The 25,959-nt window shown below is 49.7% G+C and overlaps 2 protein-coding genes across 3 annotated transcripts; one reads left to right on the top strand and one right to left on the bottom strand.

Annotated features, from left to right (window-relative positions):
- Nucleotides 1-1,523: 1,523 nt before the first annotated feature.
- Nucleotides 1,524-17,397, top strand: M1AP (meiosis 1 associated protein). Of its 2 annotated transcripts, none has more exons than XM_088056500.1 (10): nucleotides 1,524-1,602; nucleotides 5,903-6,180; nucleotides 8,420-8,602; nucleotides 10,190-10,364; nucleotides 13,409-13,582; nucleotides 14,088-14,238; nucleotides 14,772-14,913; nucleotides 15,429-15,635; nucleotides 16,154-16,309; nucleotides 17,126-17,397. In XM_088056500.1, exons 2-10 carry the CDS (start codon nucleotides 5,932-5,934, stop codon nucleotides 17,249-17,251), a joined length of 1,563 nt encoding a protein of 520 aa, XP_087912626.1. In that variant the 5' UTR covers nucleotides 1,524-1,602; nucleotides 5,903-5,931; the 3' UTR covers nucleotides 17,252-17,397. The 2 variants fall into 2 exon arrangements, with proteins under 2 accessions (XP_087912626.1, XP_005518008.2); XM_005517951.3 differs by having other exon boundaries at nucleotides 16,488-17,260.
- Nucleotides 17,398-18,656: 1,259 nt separating this feature from the next.
- Nucleotides 18,657-25,951, bottom strand: DOK1 (docking protein 1). The gene is made up of 5 exons (XM_005518073.3): nucleotides 25,863-25,951; nucleotides 25,413-25,706; nucleotides 23,028-23,136; nucleotides 21,716-21,888; nucleotides 18,657-20,185 (listed from the first exon to the last, which is right to left on the bottom strand). Exons 1-5 carry the CDS (start codon nucleotides 25,923-25,925, stop codon nucleotides 19,067-19,069), a joined length of 1,758 nt encoding a protein of 585 aa, XP_005518130.1. The 5' UTR covers nucleotides 25,926-25,951; the 3' UTR covers nucleotides 18,657-19,066.
- Between the last annotated feature and the right edge of the window lie 8 nt (nucleotides 25,952-25,959).

Raw genomic sequence — 25,959 nt, 5'->3', positions numbered from 1 at the left:
CACCATTAAAACATAAAAACAATGTTCTTCTATACTTTTACATTATATAGGTTAAATGCATATTAATGAGCGTTATATATATTCAAATATTCCTGTGGGTTTTCATGTTCTGGGAATTCTTTTGTTTGATTTTAACCTTTGACTTGTCTGCATGCTGTCCTGTGGATTAGATAAATATATTTTATTTCTTCTCGAGGCCCCATTCTGTTGTTTTGACACGACCTAATAACTGGACAGTCCGTAGCAGTTTTTCTTCTCCTGGTGTCCTGGTTTTTGTCACTGTTATCACTCAGATAAGATAGTCCAGAAATGTGAGAAACAACAGTAGCTATTTCACACCATTATCTGAGTTAGTTACACAGATAAAAGCATTTTAACATACTCTCTATTTTAGTATTATGTTAAGGCCTAATATATAATATAATATATTTATAGATAATTTATATCTATAACATAAAATATGTATTTCAATTACATTATCATATATAAATAATAAAATAATTATTATACTATATTATGTAATATTATACTATATAATATATATTATATATTATGCGATGTAATATTATACTGCATAATATATAGTATATATATCTTACAATTGTGATTATATAATAAATATATAAATTATATAATAATATCCTATTATATATAAATATAATATAAAAATATGTAATAGCTATAACAGATGTATAATATAATATTATGTATTATATATTATATATTATATATTATATATTATATATTATATATTATATATTATATATTATATATTATATTATATTATATATTATATATTACATATTATATGAATTATTATATATTAATTAATATATAATATATTTAGTGTTTATAATATTTACATGATAATAAGAAGCTATATTTTAATAATAATAATAATAATAATAATAATAATAATAATAATAATAATATGACAGATTATACTATACCAAACCAAAAAGCACTTAAAGGGAATTACAAATTGCACTAGATTAGAGCCTTTGTGATCGGTAATAACTTGCATAAGCAAATCGATAAATGCGAAAGCCATTTAGGGAATTTGTCATTTATAACATTTGGCCGATGGGACGGTGAAAACAAAAACCATTTACCCGGTGCTGGCTGCGATGGGAGGATCACAAAGTTCCTAATTTAATTCCTGAGGGTTTTTTTGGGAAAGGAGAACGATTCCCGTTTTCCCGAGCGTCCCAAACCCGGGATGGCGGGGAGCGCTCTCTGCGCATGCGCGGCGGCTCCTCCCGCCGCGATCCAGCGGGATTCCCCCCGGGATCCAGCGGCATTCCCCCCCGGGATCCAGCGGCATTCCCCCCCGGGATCCAGCGGCATTCCCCCCGGGATCCAGCGGCATTCCCCCCCAGGATCCAGCGGCATTCCCCCCGGGATCCAGCGGCATTCCCCCCCGCCCGGGATCCAGCGGGATTCCCCCCCGGGATCCAACGGCATTCCCCCCCGCGATCCAGCGGCATTCCCCCCCGGGATCCAGCGGGATTCCCCGCCCGGGATCCAGCGGGATTCCCCCCGGGATCCAGCGGCATTCCCCCCCGGGATTCGGGCCAGCACCGGGAGAACGGCCCCGCGCAGGTGGGTGCGAGCCGGGATGGCGGCATTGGCACGGGAAGAGCCCCGGGATGAGGGGGTTCTTCCCGGGATCGCCTGAGGGGCAGCGGCACCGGCCAAGGCCCGGCCCCGCCCGGCCACGGCAGCGGCAATGGGGCGGCCTTCCCAAATCCCTCAGGGAATGCCTTGTCCAGGGTATTTGGGAGCTGGGAGGTGAAAAACACCATCATTAATGGGTGTTAATCATTAGCTCTCGCTTCCTCTGTTAAGTGCACTTAAGGCATCCAAGGACGGCAGCCTCGGGCACTGGTAATGTGGAGCAAACTTGAAGGAAAATGTGAGGAAAATCCCGATTCGGGGGTGGAAGGTGCACCTTAGAAAACAGAGACCAGGCAGAGGGGTTTATTCCTGGTTTTGCTTTAATTGCAGCACCAAAATTCCCCGTTTGGTTGTGGGAAAAAGCTGGACCCGGTGCTTCCCTTCCCATCCATTATTCCCACAGCATCCAGCACTGGGAAGAGCGGATGGCAGCAAGGAGTGATGTCCAGAAAACAGGATGGGATGTGAGGGAGCCCAGTAAAGCTGCTGGTTTGTCCTGACACCCCTGGGGGCTTGGCCACCCTTCAGGCACATGTGGCTGTCCCAATCCCAGTACAGGTGTTCCAATCCCAGTACAGCCCAGTATAGCTGTCCTGACCCCTGTAGAGTTGTCCTAATCCCAGTACAGCCCAGTACAGGTGTCCTAATCCCAGTGCAGCCCAGTACAGTATCCCAGACCCTGTACAGCTGTTCCTGTCCCTGTCCTGCTCAGTACACGTTCCTGTCCTTGTACAGCCCAGAGCAGATGTCCCTGTCCAGCTTTCCCAATCCCAGTACAGCCCAGTACAGGTGTCCTAATTCCAGTACAGCCCAGTACAGTTGTTCCAATCCATGTCCAGCTGTCCCAGTCCCAGTCCATCCCAGCAGAGCTCTCCCAGTCCCCGCAGAGACCTCAAAAGCCAGAGCCACCTCGGCACATCCTGGTGTTCCAGGTGGGACATGCCACAGGATTTCCTGTGGGACATTTTCCTTGCTGCCAGGATCCAGCCACCAGTGAGGGAGTGCATAAAGCTTTTAAAAAAAAAAAAACACCCCAAAACAGGGCAGGAAATATGAATATGGAAATGTCACAGTAAGACTGAAACTTTAGACTCAAGGTCACGTCCAGGGTAGAAGAGTTCAGGTTGTAGGAGCCATGGAAATGCAGGAAGCTAGAGGAGAATTCCAGGCTGTTCCAGCACGTGGGTGTATCCCAGGATTTTCAGCCTCAGTGGTGATTCCCTCTGCCTGCAGCACGTTCTGCCCATGAATTATGCAGGTTTTTATCGGGTTAGTGCGTGTGTGTTGACACGGTGTCATCCCAGATTCTTAATCAAGATGCCAGGGAAGATGGAGCACCTGCCCCGTGAGGCTTCATTAGCCGTGCCCATAATCTGATCACAGAGTTATTACAATTCCTATAAAGTTTAATTCTGGGAATTCCAGCCTGTCAATCAAATACCCTGATGACACAGCTCTCATGATGGGGTTTGAGTTGGCTGTTCCTCCACAGGAGCACCTGGGAATTCTGCAGGATCTTGTCCTTGCTCCACACCCTGGTGAAGGTTTTATTATTTTTATTCATTGTTAGTGATTCAGGGTTTTAAAATGCCTTTTTTTCTAAGCTCTTACAATTATAGTTCCTCTTCTTCTGAGAAAAAAAGCCCAAAACCTATAAAGGTTATAATGAGTGATTTTAACACTAATATAAAGTGACAGTTCTTACTAAGGTTTGATGATTTTATGTCAATAAAAGCACAAGTCTAAAGCCATTTATTTATGATTGATTATAGCACTGATGAACAGAGTAACACATAATATCTCCTATTATATAGGGTATGGAATAATTTTGTTTTCAGTAGCTTGATTTTCTGTGAACTCTTTTGCTTTTTTGCCTTTATTCTTCTGTTCATCCTGACCTTTTTAAACAAATACCTTCCTTTCTAGACTAGATGGAAAAAAGGATTCACACCAGAGGCCATGCACACTGCACAGCCAGTTTATTATCAAGTAAACCCACTCATTTATGCAGCTTGATCTGTTTTCCACATGAGAATGTTCCTGTTTCCCAGGGTTTGGAAGCTTACTCTGAAAATGGCACCTTTTTAAACCAATTATCCTTATCCTCTTTAACCAGTGGCTTTGGTGCTACGCCTTTTTAGACCTGGATATTATTTAATAATGTTTTTTTAAATAATAAACTAAGCACGTAGTATGATGTGCAACTGCAGAATGTCCTCAGCAGTCACAAATCACTCACTGTAAAGAAATTTCCTCCCTGCCCCTTTCTAGTTGGGCACAATTTGTGTCTCCTTGCATTGAGCAAAATGCACATCACCAACCCTGACACCTCTGTTTTATTGAGCAATAACTTCATGTCAAATCAGCTGCCAGAACTCGCAGTTTGCACGATTCTCATGGAATTGTGCTGGGATCCCTCGGGATGGGCTCTGTCAGTCCACCCAATGCCTAAATGAAGATGTCATTTTACCACAGCAGCCACTTCCACAGAATTCCTCCTCTCTCCAGCCTCACTAGAGCTATAAAAGAGGTCAAATATTGTGCAGAGAGATGCATAGAAATCGCATTAATATTGCTAGGCAGAGATTAATTAAGGCAGCACAGTTATGAAGAAATTCTTTTGGTAAGGAGCTGATGAGGGATCTATTTTAACAGAACAAATTTAAAATAAGCATAGTCCTGTAGAGTGCCAAGAATGAGTGAATTCAGTTGAAATTGGAAAAACTCTGTCTGCTTCAGCATCAAAGCTCATTTTCCTCTCTGAAACCAATGCAAAGGCCCAACTCCTGTGGATTTCTGAGAGGACGGGATTTGTTTCCTTGTTTGAGAAAGCTCTGGGGGCTTGCAGAGTTCAGTAGCATTGAAGCCTCATCACAAAAAATTCAGACAGACAAGTCCATTCCCAGATTCGGTGATGTAATTGAGTAAACTCTGCTGTAAATTGAAAAGCTCCAGGAGAGACACTGATTAAAGTGGTGTTTGGCAGTTTTTCATTTGACAATCAAATTATACCAGAGGACTAATCAAAGCAAGATACCTCCATGATCTATATCCTGATTTATTACATTTTCATCAGCTCTGAAGTGTTAACCCCAGTTTTGAAATTCAGGCTGTGATCATTCTTGTTTTGCCTGCACTGACAGGCATCTTAAGGAATCCTAGAAATTCAGATTTATTATTTTTTTTGTCTGATAATTCTTCAGCCAGATAGAAACTCTTCTTGTTCTTCCCAAGCCTCACAGAAATTCTTACTCCAAAGTGCTGGAGGCTGTAGGAAATGCAGTATCTTGTCTCCTTAGAGACCATAGAAGCTGTTTGTGTGAGCTGAATACACCACACAAATGACAGGCCTGGGTTCTGACAACTGTGTAAATCCAGGTTTTCTTCAAACTTTTACTAATTCTGCTGGGAAGAAAACTGTAGGAAGAAGAAAAATATCCTAGTTCATATCGAGGAGGTGTGTGCAGTTATACCAACACTTTTCTTTTTTTTGAGGTATTTCCTGTATCTTTAGAAACAGCACTGAATTATTTGCATGGATTTAGTGAAGAGGGGATTTTAGAAAGGCTCTTTGCTCACAAAGTAAAGAAATTTTTTAACAGGAAAATTATCTTGTGCTTAATGCTGAAGGGAGATGGGGTGGGGAACAAATGTCATATTCGAGGCCTGTGGAGGAGCTCATCCCAGATGTTTGACACTCTGAAGGACAAAAATTGGTTCTTCACACCCACAAAGTAAAATTCATGGATGTGCAGGATTTTCTTGCTGTATCCTGCTGGCCTCTTTTGGCTTTTCCAGCTACTTAATCTCATGCTGCTGGGGGTGAAGGAACAAGGACTGTTCTCCCCGGGGTTTGGGTGCAACCTCCAGTGCAGAATTAGGAATTAGGAGGTGGAGTTCCCAGTTTTGCTTTGCAGCAGCTGATGGATGCACCAGAGCCAGGCTGGGGGATCACCTCACACAGCTGCCAGCATTTGAAACTGCTCCAGCTGCTCCTGTAAGAGCCTCTCTGCCACATTTTTCATTTGTGAAATCACTCTGTTTCCTGACCACATGCGCTTTGTGTGGGTTTATTAGAGTATGGACAGCAATTGGTTTGGAGAAAAAGGATGTAGGAGTCTAAATTATTACTGAGCTGTGCTTTCAATGGGACAGCATTTTTCTTTTCCAGTGGGAAAGGGAGAGCCTCACTCATTGCTGTTCTTTATTTATTCCTCCCGTTCAGATGCATCACCGTGCCCACGTGCAGAAGCCATGAATTCCAGAAAACTCCCCTCAGAACCACGGAGAATTTTTCCTGCTGCTAAAGCCCCCAGCCAGCAGCCATCCCGAATCCTGGTGGTGGATGTCACCTCCCCTTCCTGGGCCAACACTTGTTCCGTGCTCTCCGAGGCTCTGGAGAACGTCCTGTGCCTGGCGTGTGGCCTGGCAGGGCCCTGCCGGGTGCCCCTGCTCAGCCTCTACGTGGTGCAGCCCCAGCAGGAGTGTCTGCTGCCCTTCACGGTATGCCCCAGGCTGTGCTGCTGCTCAGGGAAAGGAAAAAAAAATAATAATTATGATTTATATCTAAATCCGTATCTAAAAATCTGTCTGCAAATTTATGTCTAAAAATCAGCTCCTCTCAGAGCGATCATTTCGCGATGAGTTTTGTGAAAGGATAAAGTTTAAAAGGAGGAGTGTCATTTTTGATCTGTGAACCTGATAAATTAGGTTTTGTGCTCTTCCTTCCTAAAACTTCTGTTTTGGAGCACCTTTCATGTGCTGCTTTGTGCTGTGCTGCTGCTCTGTTGGAATTATCACACACAGCTCCAGCTGTAATAATTTGGACACTGGACAAATATTACCAATGTGTGACAGGTTCTAGATATTGAAGGGGAAAGGTGCAGAGTTAAAATATCTGTGTTGAATTTGAGAAACATCCTAGAATCACAGAATTATCTGGAAAAGTCCTCTAAGACTAAATCAAATTCTAAAACCAGCACTGCCAAATCCACCACTTAACCACGTTCCTAAGGGCCACATCCACACAGATTTTAAATACAAAGATCCAAGTCAGTAAGAATAAATATTGCTCTCGTTTAGGGCTCTGCAGAGGAATAAATGTAGGTTGAGAATGAGTAGCAGCTCTGCAGTAATAGTTTGGGAATACAAATATGCATCTTAAAGTTCACAAGAGTTTTTGAGTCATCCTGTTAGAGACAATAATCACACTGAGTACTCCCATTTACTCAACATCAGTGTAAACACACAGGATTAACCCTTCCACTTTATGCAGCAATGGTGGAAACATTCTGAAAAGTTTTGGCAAGTCTTCACATCTTGAGAAAGAAAAACAGAGGTCAAGAGTGAATTAGCAAATGTGATCTGCAAGAAGACTCTGGCTAATGGTGGTGTTTATTTTGTAGGAAAGGTTATAGATAATGTGACAAGGATAATTTTATGACTGCTGCTCCTAATCAGCTGTCTTTTTTGTTTAAACAACAATTCCTCATTTTGATTGTCACAGTTTTTAAAGACAGAGAAGCCCTTAGATCAGTGTTTTGTTTTGTTCATATCACAGGCTATTATATTTCACTAAAGTACCCCTGTGTCATTAAAAATTCCTTCCAGAAAACCATCCAGTTTTGATCTGAAGACAAGATGGGTAATCAAGTACTTCTCTTGATAATTTCATCCAGTGGTTAATAACTGTCATTGTGAAACCTGTACCTGGTTCCTAATTTGCATTTATTTGCTTTATCTTCCAGCAGTTTCTTAATATACATATATAATATTATATTATGTATATATAATATAGTATATTATTCTTTTGGCTAGACTGAAAAACATGCTTGTATTTTATTTTATAGAAGTAGGCCCCTTCTCTGTTCTGGCTGGTAAATCAAGTACAAATTATAAGTTTAATAATAAGTTTAAATAAAAAAATTTATAAAAAATATAAAACATTTTTACAGTAATTTTAATTATTTCCAAGCTGTTCTTTGTATTCACTCTGCTGGGGTTTTTTGGGTGTTACATTCCAATAGTAGACATCAGCTGCTGTACTGAAGCTGCTTTTCAGATCTGTGTTTGCTTGTCAGACAAATCATGAAGTCAGGAAAGCCCCAGAACTGAAAATAGAGATGGGGAGAGTACATGGGGAAGTGTCACACACACTTACCCTGGTTTTAATCTTTACTCAGTGCTTGTTTATGGTTTTTGTTCCCACTGCTCTCCCCAGCTGGAGAGTCCATAAAGCTTCCCTGGAAAGGGCAGGGAGGGCAAAGAAAGAGAAGCCAGAATTCAAGTAAATAATTGTAGGGGGGAGCAAATGGTGGCAAGATAAGAAATCATCATTTTAGGACTAAAAAAATGTAATGTGGGACTGAGTAAGGACTGAGCAGTGCCTCTGCAGGTTCCCACTCAGTCCCACTGAAAGCCCACTGTGCAAACCATGGCTCAGGGGTGCTTCAGTGACCAGAGCTCCACACACCTAAAGCAAACAAGCCAAGTGTTCACCTGCTGCCTCTTCTGTGGGGAAGGTGACCTCTGGCAGCAGGATTTTGTATTGCTCTAAATAAATTTAGTAGAGTTCACTCAATATCTTTCCTGTGGCCACAATGAACCAGGTGAGCTGCTGGGTCTGTCTCAGCTCTGAGCTCTTGGTGAGGCTCAGGTGAGCTGACATCTCTGTGATCACATTGTGGAGAGGGATTTCATACTGTTCACCAGCCTTTCCTGCTCCTTCAACCCTGTTTTGCAGCAAGTGAAAGAAAACTTTGCCCGAATTCAAGGCTGCCTTTCGGAGCTCCGCTCGCTCCCGGCTGAGGGCTGCTTCCCGCAGGGGGGGAACGGAGTGGTGCAAGCTGTGCAGGATGGATTGCAGCAGTTCAAGCAGTACAGCAGGCACACGGCAGCAGGAGGCTCCACAAACACTTCTGTTGAGGTAAGAAAACTCTGGGGAGGGAGTAGGGGCTATCCCAAATCATTTATAAATGCACATTTATAAATGGGTGTTACGTGTACAGTGAACAGGCAGAACAATTTAGGCATTCAGCACTCTGGCTGTTTCAGAGATTTACTGAATCTTCTTCTGAAGGAAGGAAGATACCAAGTCCTCAAATCCCTCTGGACAGATTCCTGTGGAAAAGGGGACACGTCTAGGGAAAGCTGTCCTGGTCCAGGATCTGATAGATTTTGGTGGACATTGGTGTCTGTTTTCAGCTCTGAATGTGTGGTTTTGCATAAAGGGGAGGGAAGCTGATAATCACACATGAGAACAGACATGTGAATGCAGAAAGCAGAGCAAGGTTCACAGGAGGAAGTATTTTCTTTAAGCAGTGTCAACTGACATGAAAGGACAGGGGAAATTGAGGGGAAAGGACTTGCACAGAAATGGTGTTTTCCTCTGGACAGCAGAAAATACCAGCTCCAAACAATCTTGCATTTCAGATTTCCCAGGCTCAGGGTCCACCTGTCAGTCATAAAAACCAAACTGAGATTCCCACAAGTGAAATTTGCCAAGCCTTTCTGTTTTGTTTAGGTCCTCAAACCCTTCCAGAGTCTCACAGAATCACACTGTGATCAGGCTGCAGTTGACACTCACTCCCAGTGTCTATCCAGGAAACTTTTCTACTGATTTTCTGCTTTCCTTGGGGCTTTAAGGTATTTTCCCTGACCATTTGAAAGGTGATTTGTGCTTTAACTCTAAAGGTTGGAACAAACAGAGCATGCTTTGGAGACAAAACCTTTTTTGACACACAGCAAAATCCAGGACATTTTCTAGTATACTTGAAGGAACAAGCTGCATTAAAAATTAAGTTAATCCATGGATATAGAGAGTTTTTAATCACCTAAGCAATCCTTGTTCCTCTAGATAATGCAATTTCATTGTACTTCTTTTTGCAAGGGGATGTAAGACATGCTGCAGGGACAGGCAGGAGGGAGTTTATTACTAAAGGCCAAAAAGTTTAAGAAAAAGGTTTCTTTCTGCTTCAGATACTTAAGTGATTGCACTTTCCACCTCCACCCCCACCCTATCACAAGCAGGTTTTTTTATGCCGAGTAAGTTGAATTTTTTTTGTTTCCTTTTCTCAGTATCAGACCAAAGCTGGGTGGTGGGAATCACACCTACTGCTGCTCTCCTTGGAAATATCTTCAGGATAGTCTGTATATGTTAAAAAAAATAAATAAATTCCCATTCAGCTTTCAAGGGAGAAGGCCAAGTTTAGTCTATTTGAACTGTAATTAATGTACAAGTCACTTTTTACACACAGAGAATCAGTGATGTGAAGCACAGAGCACAAAACCTCTAGATGTTCCTCCAGTGAACCTCTCAATTCATTTCATATTGCCTTAAATGTGACCCAAAGCTCAAAAACAAAATTTCTTATAAATCTGCTTTGGAATAGATGAGATATTTCAGCAAGATTTCTCCTCTCGCCATAGTGAGACCACTGCTACTCGACATCAGCACCTCTCAAGAGAGAATTGGGGTAGAGGCAGCTTCTCCATGCTCTGGTTTGTGTTTCAGATCACAATTTTGACCAGCCAGCACAGCAGAGAAATGGTAAAGCAGCTGGAAAAGAAGTTACAAGACGTAGACCTGATGAGCCTGCGAAGAATCCAGGTCATTGAGGTTCTGAAGAGAGATTTCCTGGAACCTGAGGACGTGGAGCAGTGTGTGCCAGCAGAGGAGCCTGGCAGTGGTGAGTGGAAGGTGTTTTTTAGGGAAGTTATGGCTTTGGGCAGCACAGCAGCCACTGGTTCTTGCTCTGGTCCAACATCTGCCACTTCCCTTTGCACCATTTAATGTCCCTTAGGTCAGTGGGATTGCTGTGCCTGCAGGAAGTTTCTTCACAGCACTTCTCTGGGGCTTGTGGAACTCACAGACCTCGGGTATTATTTCAGCTCTTGGTGTTATTTAAAATTCATGTGTGATACAGCTTCACTGTGGGAGGTTAAAGAGAAAAAGGCATGGAGTTATGTGGGTAACTCATTCTGAGCTGGAGAAAAGCAGCAGCAGTAGCAGCAACTGTATCAAAGACAGAAAAACAGCTAATTTAGAGGCTTGGAGAGTGACAATAACTCTTCCCAGCAATGTGAGAGGATTAATAGGGGTTATTTCTGTTTTTTACTGAGGAACAGGCAGTGTTATTTATGTCTTGCTGTTCATTTTCTTGGGTAGTCGCAGTAGCAAAGTTCTGCACAAATTGTCACAGTAGAGACTGGGAATCCTGCAGGGAGGCCTTGGAAGGCTCATGTCCACAGAGGAGGAGATGCCCTGTGCCTCTCTGTCACAGGGCTGCTTTAGGGAAGGCAAAACCTTCCCTAAATTATTATAAAAAGTGGATTTTTGTGTAGCTCTTTCACCCAGTAAATGGAATAAAAACATAAATGTGGACATAAAGGCCACTGACATGGCAAGTGATGAAATTCTGATTTTCTGAGTAGATGAAGTATTTGGTCTCTAAGAAAAGCAACGGGGGATGAATAGGTCAGATAAATGGAAAAATTAGCCCAACTGGTTTTTGATACCCATTGGAGCTCCCTTCTTCTGCTTCAGAAAAAAAAAATCCATTTTATTATTAAAAAAATACAATAAAGAGCATTGAATTTGCAAGATCCAGCATACAGGAAGTGCAAGATTAGTGCCGTGTTGAACTAGAAAATAAATATTGTGATGCAGCACTTAATCAAGAGTTTCATTTGAAACTGAGGATATATCTTCCATTAGTTTGTTTAGGGGTAATTTGAATGTATTTACATTTTTAATACCCACAGCAGGATCAGGATATCCCCTCCACAGGCTCATTCCCAGGTTAGTGCAGCTGGAAAAGACTTTAGTGGTTTGAAAACCCCACGTTGGCAAATCTTAGAGCAGCTTTGAACATGCTCAGATCTCAAGATCAGAGCAAACTGATTTAACTAAACCCCACAGAGAGCAGGACATTTGAGGTGTGAATAATCTGGGGGAGTAAACAAGAAGATGCCTGGCCTTTGGATGGGCTGGTCTCTAATTGATAACCTGAGAACTATCATTATCATTATCATGATTTAGTTATTATTATAATTATCATTATTTCTCTTCCCCTGCCCCTTTACACTCCCTGAAAGCAGCTGAGCCTTGCCAGACCTTTTGCTAAGAAAGGTTAATATTTGCATGTGCTGGAGATAACTGCTCCCAGCTATTTCTGTTTGATAAAAACAAAAAGCAAGTCCTGCAGATGAATCACTAATGCCTTTTTTATGACCACAGCCCATCTTCTGCAAGTCCCAGGGCTTCTTTCTCTGTGTGGGCTCTGCTCTCCAGGAACTTTGAGACCCATTGCACAGGAGATGTTGGCACCCCAAGCTGTTTTTCCTAATGAATGCACTGAATTTCTTTTAAAATTGTCATGTATTGTGCCAGCTGCAGATGTGTAAGTGATTAAATATCTATTACAGAAGAAAAATTTTAAAAATACAAAAAAAAAAAACCCAACAAAACAGGGAAATATTTATTGAGGGAAGAACTAAAGCATTTACCATCCCCAAACACAAATAATTTCCCTTGTCAGCTGTGTTTTGCTGTTTGTAAAAGTCAATTCCATGGATTTCCTGGTGCTTTGTCTTCTGGGCTGTTAATGCCCTTTTCAGTGCACATCCCTGAGAGAAGCCCAAGTCTAAAATCTGTAGGGAATGCATCCAAAACAGGATTATCCTGCAGTGGTGAATTCTGCAGGGAAGTGGGAGCAAGGCTCAGTGTCAGGGCAAGGGGCAGTTCATGAAAAGCAGCTGCCAACTAAAATAAAAGAAATAAAAATAAATAAATAAATAAATAAATAAGTAAAGAACTGAAAAAAGAGGAATTAAATGTCCTTACAGCCAGGGACAGTCAGAGAGGATGATAAGGAAAGGTTTTTAGTAGCAAGGGCTGTGTGAAACATCTCCTGTTGTGAGTGGGAGTCGAGTCTGCTTTGCTGCAGAGACACAACCAACATAATCTCTTCCTCAAGGCTGGGAGGTGGGGACAGTCAAAAGGTGTGTCCTGCAGAGCATTTAAAGAATTGCAATCATTACAGTAGTCCTGGATTATTTGCCAGCTAGAAATTAATTCATCTCTAGGGGTTTTTTCTTTGGTTTTGGGTTGGTTGGTTGGTTGGTTGATTTTTTTTTTAATGCATAAGTGTATTTTTTGCCAAATGGCATTAGAATTGCTAATGCATAAAGAAAAGATTTCTCAGTGTGGATGGATGTAGCACTGTTTTTTAATCCCCCTGCTGGCCTGGTAAGCACAAGGAGGGGAAAAAGGCTATTTCTATTTATTCATCTTCTCAGAAAGCCTTTCCACATCCTGGTTGCATGGTAAAGCTATTTGTGCTACCAGACTGTACCTTCTGTGTTTACAAGTGGTTATATTGCGTGTCTTACGCAATTTGTAAATTGATTTATTTTTTCCCTTCACTTTATTTATCCCATTCTATTTTTATTTATCTGATGGACTTCACACTAACTTCTCATCTATATAATAATACCTTTGAGGTATTATTTGTGGATGGTTTTGGGGGTTTTTTTTGGGTTTGTTTATACCCTAACTCTGCTGTCCAGCTGACATTTCTCCATGCTTAAAAGTTGTTGCTACATCACATCACATTTGTCTGCACCTCCAGCAAACGAGTTTAATAATTGCTGCATATGAGAAATCAGATAAATCTTTTCAATGGCTGAAAATATTGCTGCTTTTTCACCTATTTTTACCTTTTTCCTGCAGATATGGTAATCCTGGGAATGGACATCGAGGTGCAAACTATAGAGGACAACGTCATCAGCCTGGAGATGCTGTTTAAAACGTGGCTCCATGACCATGGCACAGAGAGGGAACAGCTCCATCTCCTCCTTCCCTCAGGAGGTTTTGGCCACGTTGCTGCACCCAAGAACACCTTAAGTATTTAATTTTCTGTCCCCTCTGCTCCCCTTGGAGGAGCTCCTGAATCCCTCAGCCATAAAGGTTACCCAGGATTGTCCTATGGGCACCTTCCCTCCCATTTAGAGACCCAGATGTGAGGTCTGTGGATAACTTGGAAAATCATCAGGCTTAGAAAGCTGCTGCTTTGCTGCCACAGCTGCTGAGGCTGCAGTCCTTTCCAATCTGCAGCAAAAATGTGCCTGGAGGGGCATGTGAATTTACAGCCATGTGGTCAAGGTAAAAAGGAGCCTTTTACATCTTGAGAGTTGAAAAAGACCTAAAAATTGCATTCAGAACAAAGGGTCTGTGCCAGAGCTGCACTTAAATAAAGGCTGTCTTGCAGAGGGACTTGGGGACTGGTTGATGCCTTGTGGCAAGCTTTAGTATTTCCCTTCCCCCAAGAGTTGCCAGAAAATGTTAATTTTTAAGTGCTTTGAGCATGTCACGTGCTAAACATTGCCAAAAACCATTCTCCTTCTCCCAGTGTGCCTGAAGTGCGATTTGCAGGAGAGGCTGCTGGACCCAGCCCTCCTTTCAGGGACAGCTGATGGCACTGGGAGAGCAGCAGATCCCAGCTCTCCCTGGCACATGGCAGCCTGGCCATCCACAGCTCTGCACAAACTCCGGGTGCTAAAGTGAGTGCTGCTCTTGTCTTCCACTGGGTTAACTGGGAGAGGGTGTAAGAAGAGCTTCACTTTCCTGTGCAGCATCATCCTGGGGCCTGCTGACATCACCAGGAGGCTCTGGAGTGCTGGTGAGCCAAATTCTGGTGTGAAAAACCCCCAGTTCCATCACTCTTCCTCTCATGGAACAGCACAGCCCCACGTGCAGGCCACGGTCACACCTGGTGTCACCACAGCACTCAATGAGTGTGACACCACAGGAGTCATTCATGCAAAAGTTCTTTCGCCCCAGTGAAATGTTTTATTGCAATAATTCTGTTCTCTCATTACCTAATGAGGCCACAGCAATTAATTGGATGACAGAGCCTAAGCAAAGCCTCACAGTGCTGTGATTTTGCCTAAGAATTTGCTTTCCTGGCAGCAGTTCATGGCACAGAGCAGAGCACAGAGATGCTGATCTCTTTCCTGAGATTTATTTATAGGAAAAACAGTGTAATTTCTACGCTGTGCAGTTGTTCTTACAATGATGAGCTGTATCCTGGCAGGGCTCTGAAGTCTGAAGGGGTCTGTGAGTCTGTCCTCTACGGGCTGCCCTTCATCATCAAGCCCACAAGCTGCTGGCAGCTGGACTGGGATGAACTAGAGACAAACCAGCACAGCTTCCATGCTTTGTGCCACAGTCTCCTGGTGAGTGTGTGAAAATTGCAGTGATGGGGAGGGATGGCCAGGGAAAGGAACAGTGAGTGCACACCTTGTAACATCTGGCTGGCCGCAGCAGGAAACATTTTAAAAACTGCAACTTCATCTCATGGGCCAGAGTTGGGCCTGTAAATCCTTCCATCTGCTGGAAAGATGCTACAGCTTATCACACCTTAGAGAAGACCCTCAAACCTACCAGAAATGAATGTTGGGAGGTATGAAGTACAAATGCTTTGTAAGACTTTTGTGACTTTAACAGCAAAAATAATTAATCAAGGCTTGCACTGTGGAGAACTGGCCATTACTGACAAGCTGTAAACCAAAATTGTGTGTTTTTCTCAAGAACTGATATGCTGAAAAACAAAACAAATGCCATACTGTCGTCAGCCCTGCTGCAGAATAGTTTCCCTTCCCTGATGCATGTGTGCCTGCCCTGACCCCACGGTGATAGTGCTGAAGGAAGTGGCTGTTGCTGTTGTTCACACCAGGATTTTGCCCTTTAGAAAAGGAAGTGGATGCTCTTGGCCAGGCATGAGCCCCAGAACACTGCACCAAACTGGAACGTGGTGGTGCATCCCTACTATGTCATCGTCCCCTCTGACTCTGCCACTCTCCTGGTGAAAGCAGTGGCCATCAGAGAGCTCCTGCTGCCATCAGCCTTCCCAGCCCTCCTGGCTGAGCACCCCGAGCGAGTCAGGGGCCCCATCGAGGTGAGTCACTCATTATCAGCTCTCATTATCACCTCAGCAGATAAAGAGAGAAGGAAATGGCTGTGACAATGTCAAGTGACAGCTGGAGTGTGATGGAGCACTCCAAAACTCCTCCCCAGCAGACAGCTTTCTCCATGGACAGCAAACACCTGTCCTCTGGAGAAATGTTGTGTGTCTGTTGGGAGGAAGAGGCCTTGTGAAGCGGTGTTGAGGGTGACAGTGCCCAGAAAGGGTGCTCCAGCTTGTTGGCTGATTCTGGGCATGGGAAAGGGTAGGACTGCATCCTGCAAGGGAATGCTTAATTCCATTAAGATCTGTTTGGAGATGCTTCTTCTATACATGGCTAAGAGTGTTTCTTATGGGTTGCAGCACAGCCAAAAATCCCTTTACCTTTCACTGCAGGGCGGCTTGGAGTGTCTACAACGCTGTCCCTGAAAAAGAAACAAAAAAACCCCACAAACCCCACAGCCTCCACCTGTCACATCCTGTAGCAAACTCAAGTTCTTTCTTCCAAGCAGAGCGCTCTGAACAACTTGGAAGTGGAAGTTGCTTACAACCCCTTGCACCTGAAGAGCAACCTCTACAGATACCTGAAGAGTTCCTTGTACAAACCTCCCCACCGGCAGCAGCCCCAGCCCCGGGAGCAGCGCCCGGAGCGGCACCAGCCCAGGCAGGTGAGTCCCTGTGTGTGAGCAGCCTGGATGGGGTCTGATGTCCCCTCCTGGTCAGATTCCAGCAGGGGGGCTGGGGACAGCTCCCTGGACCCAGCAGGGGCGGGGTGTAGCATCAGCAAGGCGAGGCACAGCCAGCGCCTCTTCCCACAAGGGTTTGTGTTTTGTCGCTGTCTTGCAGCCTCAGAGCAGAGCCAAAGCTGCAGTGGCTCCCCTGCTGATGGCTCCCTCGCCCCTCCAAACGTCCAGACCAGCAGCAGCAGCCAGGAGAGGCTCCTGCGAGGGCTCCCTGCTCCACAAGGAGTACGAGGAGTTCCTGCAGTGAGCACCAGGACCTGCCCCAGGGCAGCCACAGGTCCTGGCTCAGCAGCTGGCCGGATGTGGTCAGGCAAGACACCGAGCTTGGCCTTGGTCAGACAGGCACTTCCCATCGTTTGTTCCTCCTTGTTGTTGTTTCACGGTTGTGTTCGTCACCGAGCCAGTTCTGCAGGAAGTTTGCTGCTCGGGGACCCTCTGTCCAGAGATCCAGCTGTCCCCTGCAGCAGCAGCAGCACCACGTATTTCCTGTTCTTGCCAGCACACGTCACCAACCTGCCTCAAATTTGGGTTTCTGAGACGGGGCTAGCACAGGCCACAGATCACAGATCACTGTCAGCGGGGGCAGGAGAGCTGCAGGCAGGGCAGGGAGGAAATCAGACAAGACAGGCAATTGTGCTGAGCTGCCCTCATCCCACAACAGCAGGTTCAGTGGCGTGATTGAACAGGAATGAAACAGGGCTCTTAGAGTTAATCTTAAAGCCTGGAGTTCTTCTCTCCCAGATGATTTGGTTGCTTCCAAGATCGGCCTCGCTGTCCAATGCCCCAGCTCATGGAAGGGGGTTGGAGCAAATGCCAAGCCAGAGCAATGCCAGAGAATTCCTGCCCAGATGCCAGCCTGTTTTCTAGGTGCCCCTGGCACAGCAGGAGCCAAAGACAGCTTGACCAAGCTGAGGAGGCTCTCACTGAGCCCCTGATGCCAAGCACCAGCAGAGTTTGTATTCTACTTACTTGGTTCTAAAAAACTCTTTCAAAATAAAGTTATCCTCCACGGAGTTCACTCTCTGCCTGTGGTTTCTGATACATCCAGCACTGCTATCCCACCACTGAGCTGTGCTTCCTGGGAAACAGCTGTGGGTGAGCAAGGGCATGAGGCAAGCACCACAAACCCATCAGAGCCATCTGTTCCCCCTGGCATCCCAGCTCTGACAGGCCCAAAGGCATGGGCTGGCTCTTCCCATGCCCTGGCATCTCATCAGGCATCTGCTGGGGCAAGACACCAAGGGCAGGAGCCATGGAAGACAGGGCAGACACCCCTGCAGGCACAGGGATCTTTTGGTGCAGGAAGGAACTCACAAATGGCCCAGCCCAGGGCCTGCAAACCAGTGAACAACATAAAAGTTGACAAAATCAGGTCTAGGGAAGGGGCAGCAGAGAGGAAACAAAGTTTTCCTCTCTCAGATTTCTCAAAACCCATTAGACTTTTCCCCTTCTCCTGCAGCAAAACCCCAGTGGAGGAGAGCACCCAGCAGAGGGGAACAGCCACAAATTGTTCCTGGCCACAGCTGAGCTTTATTTTTACAGGACTGAGGCTTCCCCCTGCAACCTGGGCATCAGATAAATGACCAGAGCTCATCCCTTTATCACCACCTCACCAGCCTGGGGACCTGAACCTCCACATTTCCCCAACAGTTTGGCTGTGCTGGGGCTGAAGTTGTGCTTAGCCCTCTGCACAGGTACAGCACAGTGCTGCTTGTCACCTGCCTGTTCTGTCACTATCAACAGGCTGCTAAACCTGCACAAGTCACCAGCAGCCCCATCCAGACATGGGGACATCCAATGCCAGCATGCCTGGTCTGGCCCCACACAGAAAGGACAACCTGGTTTTTTACTGGGAAGGTTTCTGCCCAAGGCTGGCCACACAGCAATCACCCAAACCACACCACAGGGATCACAGATTTTGCAATTAAAGTCAGTGAGATTCCAGTCAGTTCCAGGCCTTCCAAAGAAGCTCGGAGCAGGGAAGGGATCAGCAGTGGGATCAAGCTGGAGAAGGAGAGATCCTGTGATTCATTAACAGCCTCTGAGCTGCAACACAGTAGCAGCAGAGCTGGTGCCTGTCCCTGCCCAGCCTTATGCCTGGAGGTCATCACATATCTGAGTGACTCTCATTTCCCTTATCTCCTGGCATCAGGGCACCCAGCCTCAGCTCAACCTGGCAGGCACTTTTCTTTGAGGCTCCCTCTTAGCTCAGTAGCTCTGGCAGAGACACAAACATGCACCTGCACCTCCCCATCCATGCCACAGGCAAACGTTGTTCTGAGACATAGAGACTTTAATATTAAAATAACTTTGTATAAAAATACTTCTGGAGACTGACAGCAAGCAGCCTTCCACACACCACAACAGGCACCAGAGCCCTGCAGCCTGGTCAGACAGGAAGCCAGAGCAGAGCCAGAGCAGCAGGTACAGGAAAATACCAGCCCTCCTGCAGATGGGAAGGCACAGTGGAGCCAGCTCCAGAGCTGGACAAACACACTGAGGATTACACCAGCCACAGCTCTCTTGCTGTTTCCCTCCAGGGAAACACAGCCCTTCAGCGCTGGTGAGCAAAAGAGGCTCTGCCTGAGCCCAAACAGCCCCAAGTCACCCCAGGGAGGAGAAGCCCAGCTGGCACTGGGATGTCCAGTCCCTGCTGGGATACAGACACAGACCAGCAGCAGCTTATAGCTCTCCTAAGTCCTCGTAGAGAGGCGACAAGCTGTACTCATCCACACACTGCTCCTTCTTCTGCAGCTGCTGGGGCTTCACCACCTGGCTGTACAGCACCTCCACGTTGTTGTTGTTGCTGCTGTTGAGGCTGGGTTTGGCGAGAACCTTCTCAGGAGCGGCGCCGCCCCATCGCCTGCCAGGCTCCTCCAGCCTTTCTGCCCCTTTGGGGATGAAGGCTGCCTGGGGCTTGGGGGCTGGCACCGGCTTGGGGCTCTTGGCCTTGGCGGGGAAGGTGGGTACCGAGTAATCGTCAGTGCTGGGGTTGTAGGGGTACTCGTAGCCACCCCTGCCGTCGTGGCCCTGGGTGCGCCAGGCCTCGCTCGTGGGCCGCGCCTCGTCGTAGATGCAGGTGAGGGGGCGCAGCGAGCGGGGAGCGCGGCCCTCGGGCTCGTCGTAGATGTGCTCCTTGTGCCCAGGGGGAGCCTGGCCCCGGCTCTCGGCCCAGCCCTGCCCCTCGGCCCGGCCCTGCTCGTACGGGCCCGAGTATGGCGGCACTGGCGGCCGTGGCTTCGGCTCCTCCGCAGCCCCGCCGGGCGCCTTGGCCGCGCTCACGGCCTTGCTGTCCACAGGGTCCGAGTACAGCGGGTCTGGCCACGGCTGCAGGCCCTTCACCGAGTCCAGGGGCTCCGAGTACACGCTGGACGGGTCCTCGGCCGGCGGCACGGCACGGAGCGCCTTGGGCAGAGGGGAGCGCGGGGGGGTGCTGGATGCCGTGGGCTTGGCCGGTGGCACGGGCAGCTCTGGCAGAGTCCGGCTCTTCAGCAGGGACGCGGCGTCTCTCTCCTCTGCTGCTGCCCTGGGTGCCAGCCCCACTTTGGGTGCCGGGGTGTCGTCCCCCTCGGCGGGCAGCTCCAGGTTGAGGCTGTCAGCCAGGGCCTGGCGGATCTGCACCATGCTGGGGCTGTCGGCTTCCAGCGAGTCGCAGCTCTGCCGGTTCTCCTCCACCTGTGCCTTCTGCTCCTGGATGGAGGCTTCCACCAGGCGGAAGATCTCATTGCCCTGCTTGGTCTCAAAGGTGAAGTTTCCAGGTCCTGAGTCACAGCGCCTGCCAGCCTCGAAGGAGAACATCACCTGAAGGGGAAGCAGAAAGGTCACATCCTGCTCAGCACCTGCTGACCCAGCGCATCGTGCAGGCTCTGCTTCCCACCAAAGGGCACTGATCCCACACATCCTGCAGGAGAGACTGCCCTGAAATCCTGCTCCACACACTCCCACAGCAAGAGCCACCCCGTGCCCGGCAGCTGGGCAGGGAAAGGACACACTACAACGTGTAGAATGCCTGAGGGGACATCACTGTGAGTGCCCCAGAGAGCTGCAGCTCCTGCTGGAGCCCTGCTGCCTTACGTGAGCAATTCCAGCAGTTTCAACCACTGGCACCAGACAGTTTGGGAAATAACCCTGAGGAAGGAGCAGGGTGAAAAGATGAGTGACAGTTCAGCAGGGGAAATTAGTATGGACTCTTAGGTAAGAAGGGAGCGGTCTGGAAGCAAGAGGTGCAAGAGGAAGAACACAGCTTTCCACAGGAGAAAGTCCAGCAGCAGCAGCTCAGTTACCAAGAGTAAGCAAAGCATTGATCTACCAGCATTGATCTGTTCATAGTAAAAGGTCCTCAAAAGAGAAGTCTTGCACCAGGGCTGTGCTTCCTGTGGCCTGAACACACTCTAGTGAGCACCAGCTGATACCCACACCCTTCCTGAGCCTCATTCCCTTAACCAGGGGAGATTTTCTGCCTCTCTCACAGCCAGCAGCAGCAGCAACCTGTGGTTGCTACAAAGGTCTGTAGGGACAAACTTCTTTTTGTGGGTCAGTGCTGCTGAACAGAAACACTTTGCTCAGGTCACTGTGGGTGTAGCTCCCCACACCTTGCAACTCTCCTCTTGCCCCCAGCACAGACTCTGCAGATGAATTTGACATCCCCATGAGGGCAGCTCGGTTTCCACCTCTGTTTTGGGAATGTGCAGCAGAAAGCACCATAAACAGCATTCAGCTGACATGGTCAGTGGTATCAACAGCCCCAGGGCCACCACTTAACAGCCCCAGGGCCACCACTTCCTCCCTGTCCAGCGTGGCCCAGATCTCTTGCACTCAGGGAAGCAACAAGGCAGATTGGGGACTCACTGCAGAACTCTGGAGAGGGGCAGACCTTCAAAGGTCAGTGAGAACAGAACCAGTTCACCCCACAGAGTGAACAAATCCAGAGCAACTGGTGTCTCAAAGCCCCTCTGCTCTGGCCACCATCCTGGGACTGAACCCAGGGCAGAGACAGAACTGCCAGGAGCCAAGGTTCCTGGAGCCTGGGGAGAGCCTGGGCAGCACTGAGGGATGTCCCTGCTCATGGCAGAAGCTGGGAAGTGCTGGGATGGAGAAGGAGAGCAGCAGAGACTCAGTGAAAGTGGGACAACCACAAAGGGGATGAGTGTCCTGCCAGCCCATACTCAGTGTTGTGACACAGGCAGGAACTGAGGACAGTTAAGGTGACAGATGTCCCTGGCAACCCTGCTTTAGTCACCAGGGGCTGCAGCAATTTGGCAGGGCTGGCTGCAGGACAGCCTTCCTTCCACAAGGGAGCACCTGCAGCACACGGAGCCCCCCATGCCCCACCTTGTCCCGGCCGTATCTCCGGAGCAGCCGGTAGGGCCAGACGTAGAGGATCCTGTCCGTCCGTGGGTCCTTCAGGACGAGGCTGTCACGCTCTGCCTTGAGCACGTAGGTACCGCGCAGCTCGCACCGCTCGGCGGCCTCGGTCCGCTGCACCGTCACCCAGAAAGCGTTCACTGTGGGGACAGGGCTGCTCAGAGGGGACACACAGCCCCACTGTGGGGACAGGGCTGCTCAGGGTCACACCCGGCCCCACTGTGGGGACAGGGCTGCTCAGAGGGGACACACAGCCCCACTGTGGGGACAGGGCTGCTCAGAGGGGACACACCCGGCCCCACTGTGGGGACAGGGCTGCTCAGAGGGGACACACAGCCCCATTGTGGGGACAGGGCTGCTCAGAGGGGACACACAGCCCCACTGTGGGGACAGGGCTGCTCAGAGGGGACACCCGGCCCCACTGTGGGGACAGGGCTGCTCAGAGGGGACACCCGGCCCCACTGTGGGGACAGGGCTGCTCAGAGGGGACACCCGGCCCCACTGTGGGGACAGGGCTGCTCAGAGGGGACACCCGGCCCCACTGTGGGGACAGGGCTGCTCAGAGGGGACACCCGGCCCCACTGTGGGGACAGGGCTGCTCAGGGTCACACCCGGCCCCACTGTGGGGACAGGGCTGCTCAGAGGGGACACACAGCCCCACTGTGGGGACAGGGCTGCTCAGAGGGGACACACAGCCCCACTGTGGGGACAGGGCTGCTCAGAGGGGACACACCCGGCCCCACTGTGGGGACAGGGCTGCTCAGAGGGGACACACAGCCCCACTGTGGGGACAGGGCTGCTCAGAGGGGACACACAGCCCCACTGTGGGGACAGGGCTGCTCAGAGGGGACACACAGCCCCACTGTGGGGACAGGGCTGCTCAGAGGGGACACACCCGGCCCCACTGTGGGGACAGGGCTGCTCAGAGGGGACACACAGCCCCACTGTGGGGACAGGGCTGCTCAGAGGGGACACCCGGCCCCACTGTGGGGACAGGGCTGCTCAGAGGGGACACCCGGCCCCACTGTGGGGACAGGGCTGCTCAGGGTCACATCCGGCCCCACTGTGGGGACAGGACTGCTCAGAGGGGACACACCCGGCCCCACTGTGGGGACAGGGCTGCTCAGAGGGGACACACAGCCCCACTGTGGGGACAGGGCTGCTCAGAGGGCAGGACAGAGGCACACAGGCAATGCCCAGCGTGGCCCCAGTGATGAGGCAGCAGCAGGACAAGGCTCCATGGAAGGTGGCCCCAAGTCAGGGCAGCAGCAGGTCCCACCTTCATCTCTGGTGTAGTAGATGGAGTTCACAGCCATCTCCAGGGCCGGCGACTCCCCGCTGCCCTCTCGGCCATACTGTGACACCACACCATCGTTGGGGCCATTTCCCTGGCAAAGGAGAGCAGATCAGACCCAGAGTCCTCTTCCCACATCAGCCCCCAGGCCCCCTTGCATGGCCTGGGCCCTGCTGCCCTCCCTGGCCTCACACAGCCTGGCTGTCCTGCACCCTGCCCATCCCAGAGCTGGCTACAGAACCCCTCAGCCCACACAAACACGGATGAACAGGGCCAGGGAGCACAGGGGGGACTTCCCTGAGCTCTTAGCAACACCCTGTCCCCAGCTGGGCTCTTCACCGTCGGGGTGAAGGGCAGCACAGCCCAGAGAGCTGCCCCCAAAGCCTGGCACAACCCAAACACACCCTCCTGGCCACACCAGGGCTGATGGCCTGGTAACACGGGGGTCTGTGTCCTGCCCTGCCAAGGAGGAGGGGAAACCTGCAGGGGGGAAGCAAGCGCTTCTATTTTAGCACATGCAGAACTGAAAACGCAACAAACGTGCTCTCAGGAACTGTGTCCCAGCAGCAGGGCCCCCAAAGGGCATGGGGCAGGACACAAAGCCTTGTGCCTTCAGAGATTCTCCTGCAGAAAAGCCCCTCACAAATTACAGCCTCACCGAACCCTGCGCAGCTGGCACAAGGGAGGCTCAGTGTGTGGCCAGGAGCTGCTCCTTGGGGCAGGAGCAGAGGGTTCATCTTGCACAAGGCAAGTGCCACAGTTTCGGTTTAAAACCCACACACATGAGCTTCTTAACAAGGCCAAACAAGGCCCAAAAAGGGCCATCCAGCCCTTGTGTATGGGTCATAAAACTTCATGTCCTGAGAGCAGAAAGGAGCAGCTCCTCCTCAGCTAAAGCATCCAAGGCAGCAGGGCTCCAGCCTGGGATTGGAAAGACAAGGGCCACCAAATCTGCCGAAGCCTCTAAGGCTCCATTTGACTGCACTTTTCTTCATCTTCAAAAGAAAAAAAAAATAAATCTGTTCTGAACTCCAAATGATCTCTGGTCCCAGCTCCCAAGCTGCTGGACCCTGCTGTAATACCCTCTGGGCAGGAACATGACACAAAATCACATTCTCCATGCAGATGATCAGCAATCCCAGCTGAGGATCTCCAGCTCTGTGCAGAAAGGCCACGTGCAGCTCTTGTGCCTCCTGCTCCAGGTCAGGCCTTTTTAAAACACATGCCAGCCTTTTGCTCACAACCTCCTGAACTGTCAGGTCTCGTCTGGACCTCAGGCACACAAATGCTGGCTCCCATGAGAGGGATGGCACGAGCACAGCCCTGCTCTAAGCAGGTGCTCCCTGGCCTGGCCACCACCCTGCCCCACTCCCAGGGTGTGTTGTTGTGTCCCCAGCTCAGCCCCACAAAGCCACTTTCAGGGTAAAGGCTGCAACCCTGACTGCACCAGGAGACACAGAGTCATTTCCATCAGTGCCTCCCAGCCCCATCAGCCCTGGCATCTGCTGCACAGACACACTTGGCCTGCCAGGAGACTGCAGGGAGATGCATGAGGGACAAAAGTAAATCACACTCGGGAAACACCCGTCAGGAGGAGATCCTGGGATCACCAGCTGTGCACCCAGTCCTCCTGCCAGGCAGCCCTGCCCAGCACTCCAAGCCTGAAATCGGCTGCAGCCCAACCCAGGGCTCTGCAAACACCTCACGGGACTGAGAGCCAGCACTGTGGAGCTGGGCAGGCGTGGGCTGCTGTCCCAGAGGACATGGAAACCACACTCTCAGGGCACCCACTGCCCGAACAGCCTTGGCTGGTCACACTAGCTGAGCATCAGCTCCAGGGCCCGCAGAGGACAGGGGGCTGGACAGCTGTTCCAGCACAGATGGGGTGCCCCCAGCAGCAGCCAGGAGTGAGCCCCAGGGCTGGGAAAGGGGGATCCAGGTCCTGGAATCAGACGGGTCCCGCAGCCAGGCACCACAACGCTCTCGAGGCTCCGCTTCGATGCCGCTGCTGTGGCAGGAAAGGCAGCAGTGGCTGGGCCAAGAGGAAACGCTCCTCGGCCATCACCTGGCACCCCGCCAGCTCTCTGCAGGGGCGAGCACGGGCTCTGCAGCGGGCGAGAACAGCCCGACTTGAAATTCGGGGCCACAACCACGAGTTATTGACAACACGCTGAGGAGTCCCACAAACCACAGCAGGAGCCATCAAGAGGGCACCGGAGTGCCAGGGCCGGGCGCTTTAAACCTGGGAGCATTGGCGCTGTCTCAGGGTGTCCTTCCCCGAGCTGCCAGGTGGGAAAGGGTCACCCACACCGATGTCCCTGTGCCCTCCGCCGCCGGCTCCCTGCAGCCCCCGCCCACCCCGGGGCTCACCGGGAAGGCGATCTGGCACAGCTTCGCCACCCACTCCTCGCTCTGCTGCTTCTCGGCCGCGAAGAGGAAGCTGCGGTCGCGGGTCTCCAGGCGGAAGGTGGCGGTGCCAGCGCGGGGGCCGCCCTCGCCCACCGGGGCCACGCTGGTGCAGTCGCTGAGGCGAACCACGGTACGGGCGAGCCGCCGGGTGCCCGCCCGCCCGGCCGCCGACGGCTCCTTGCAGTCGAACACCTCGAGCCGGGCCACGCCGTGCTGGCTGGCGGGGTAGAGCGCGGACCAGCCGCGCTTCCAGCGCTGCGGGGAGCGGGGTCACACCGCGCCGGGAGCGCTCCCCGCCAGCGGCCCCGGGGAACCGCCGGCCCGAGGGCAGGGAGGAAGGGAAGGGAAAAAGGGAGGAAGGGAAGAAGGGAAGGGAAAGAGGGAAAGGGAGGAGGGGATCCCCGGACCCACCTTAGCGCCGAACTTGGGGCTGTGCTGCACCAGCAGCGGCCCCTCCATGGCCGGCGGCTCCATCCCCGAGCGCTTCCGCCCGCGCCGCTGGGGCGGG

This window comes from Pseudopodoces humilis, chromosome 6 (genome assembly GCF_049639895.1).
Source record: "Pseudopodoces humilis isolate 2021_Gansu_Grassland_sample_001 chromosome 6, ASM4963989v1, whole genome shotgun sequence".
Taxonomy (NCBI): Eukaryota; Metazoa; Chordata; class Aves; order Passeriformes; family Paridae; genus Pseudopodoces; species Pseudopodoces humilis.
This window is presented reverse-complemented; position numbering and strand designations above follow the sequence as displayed.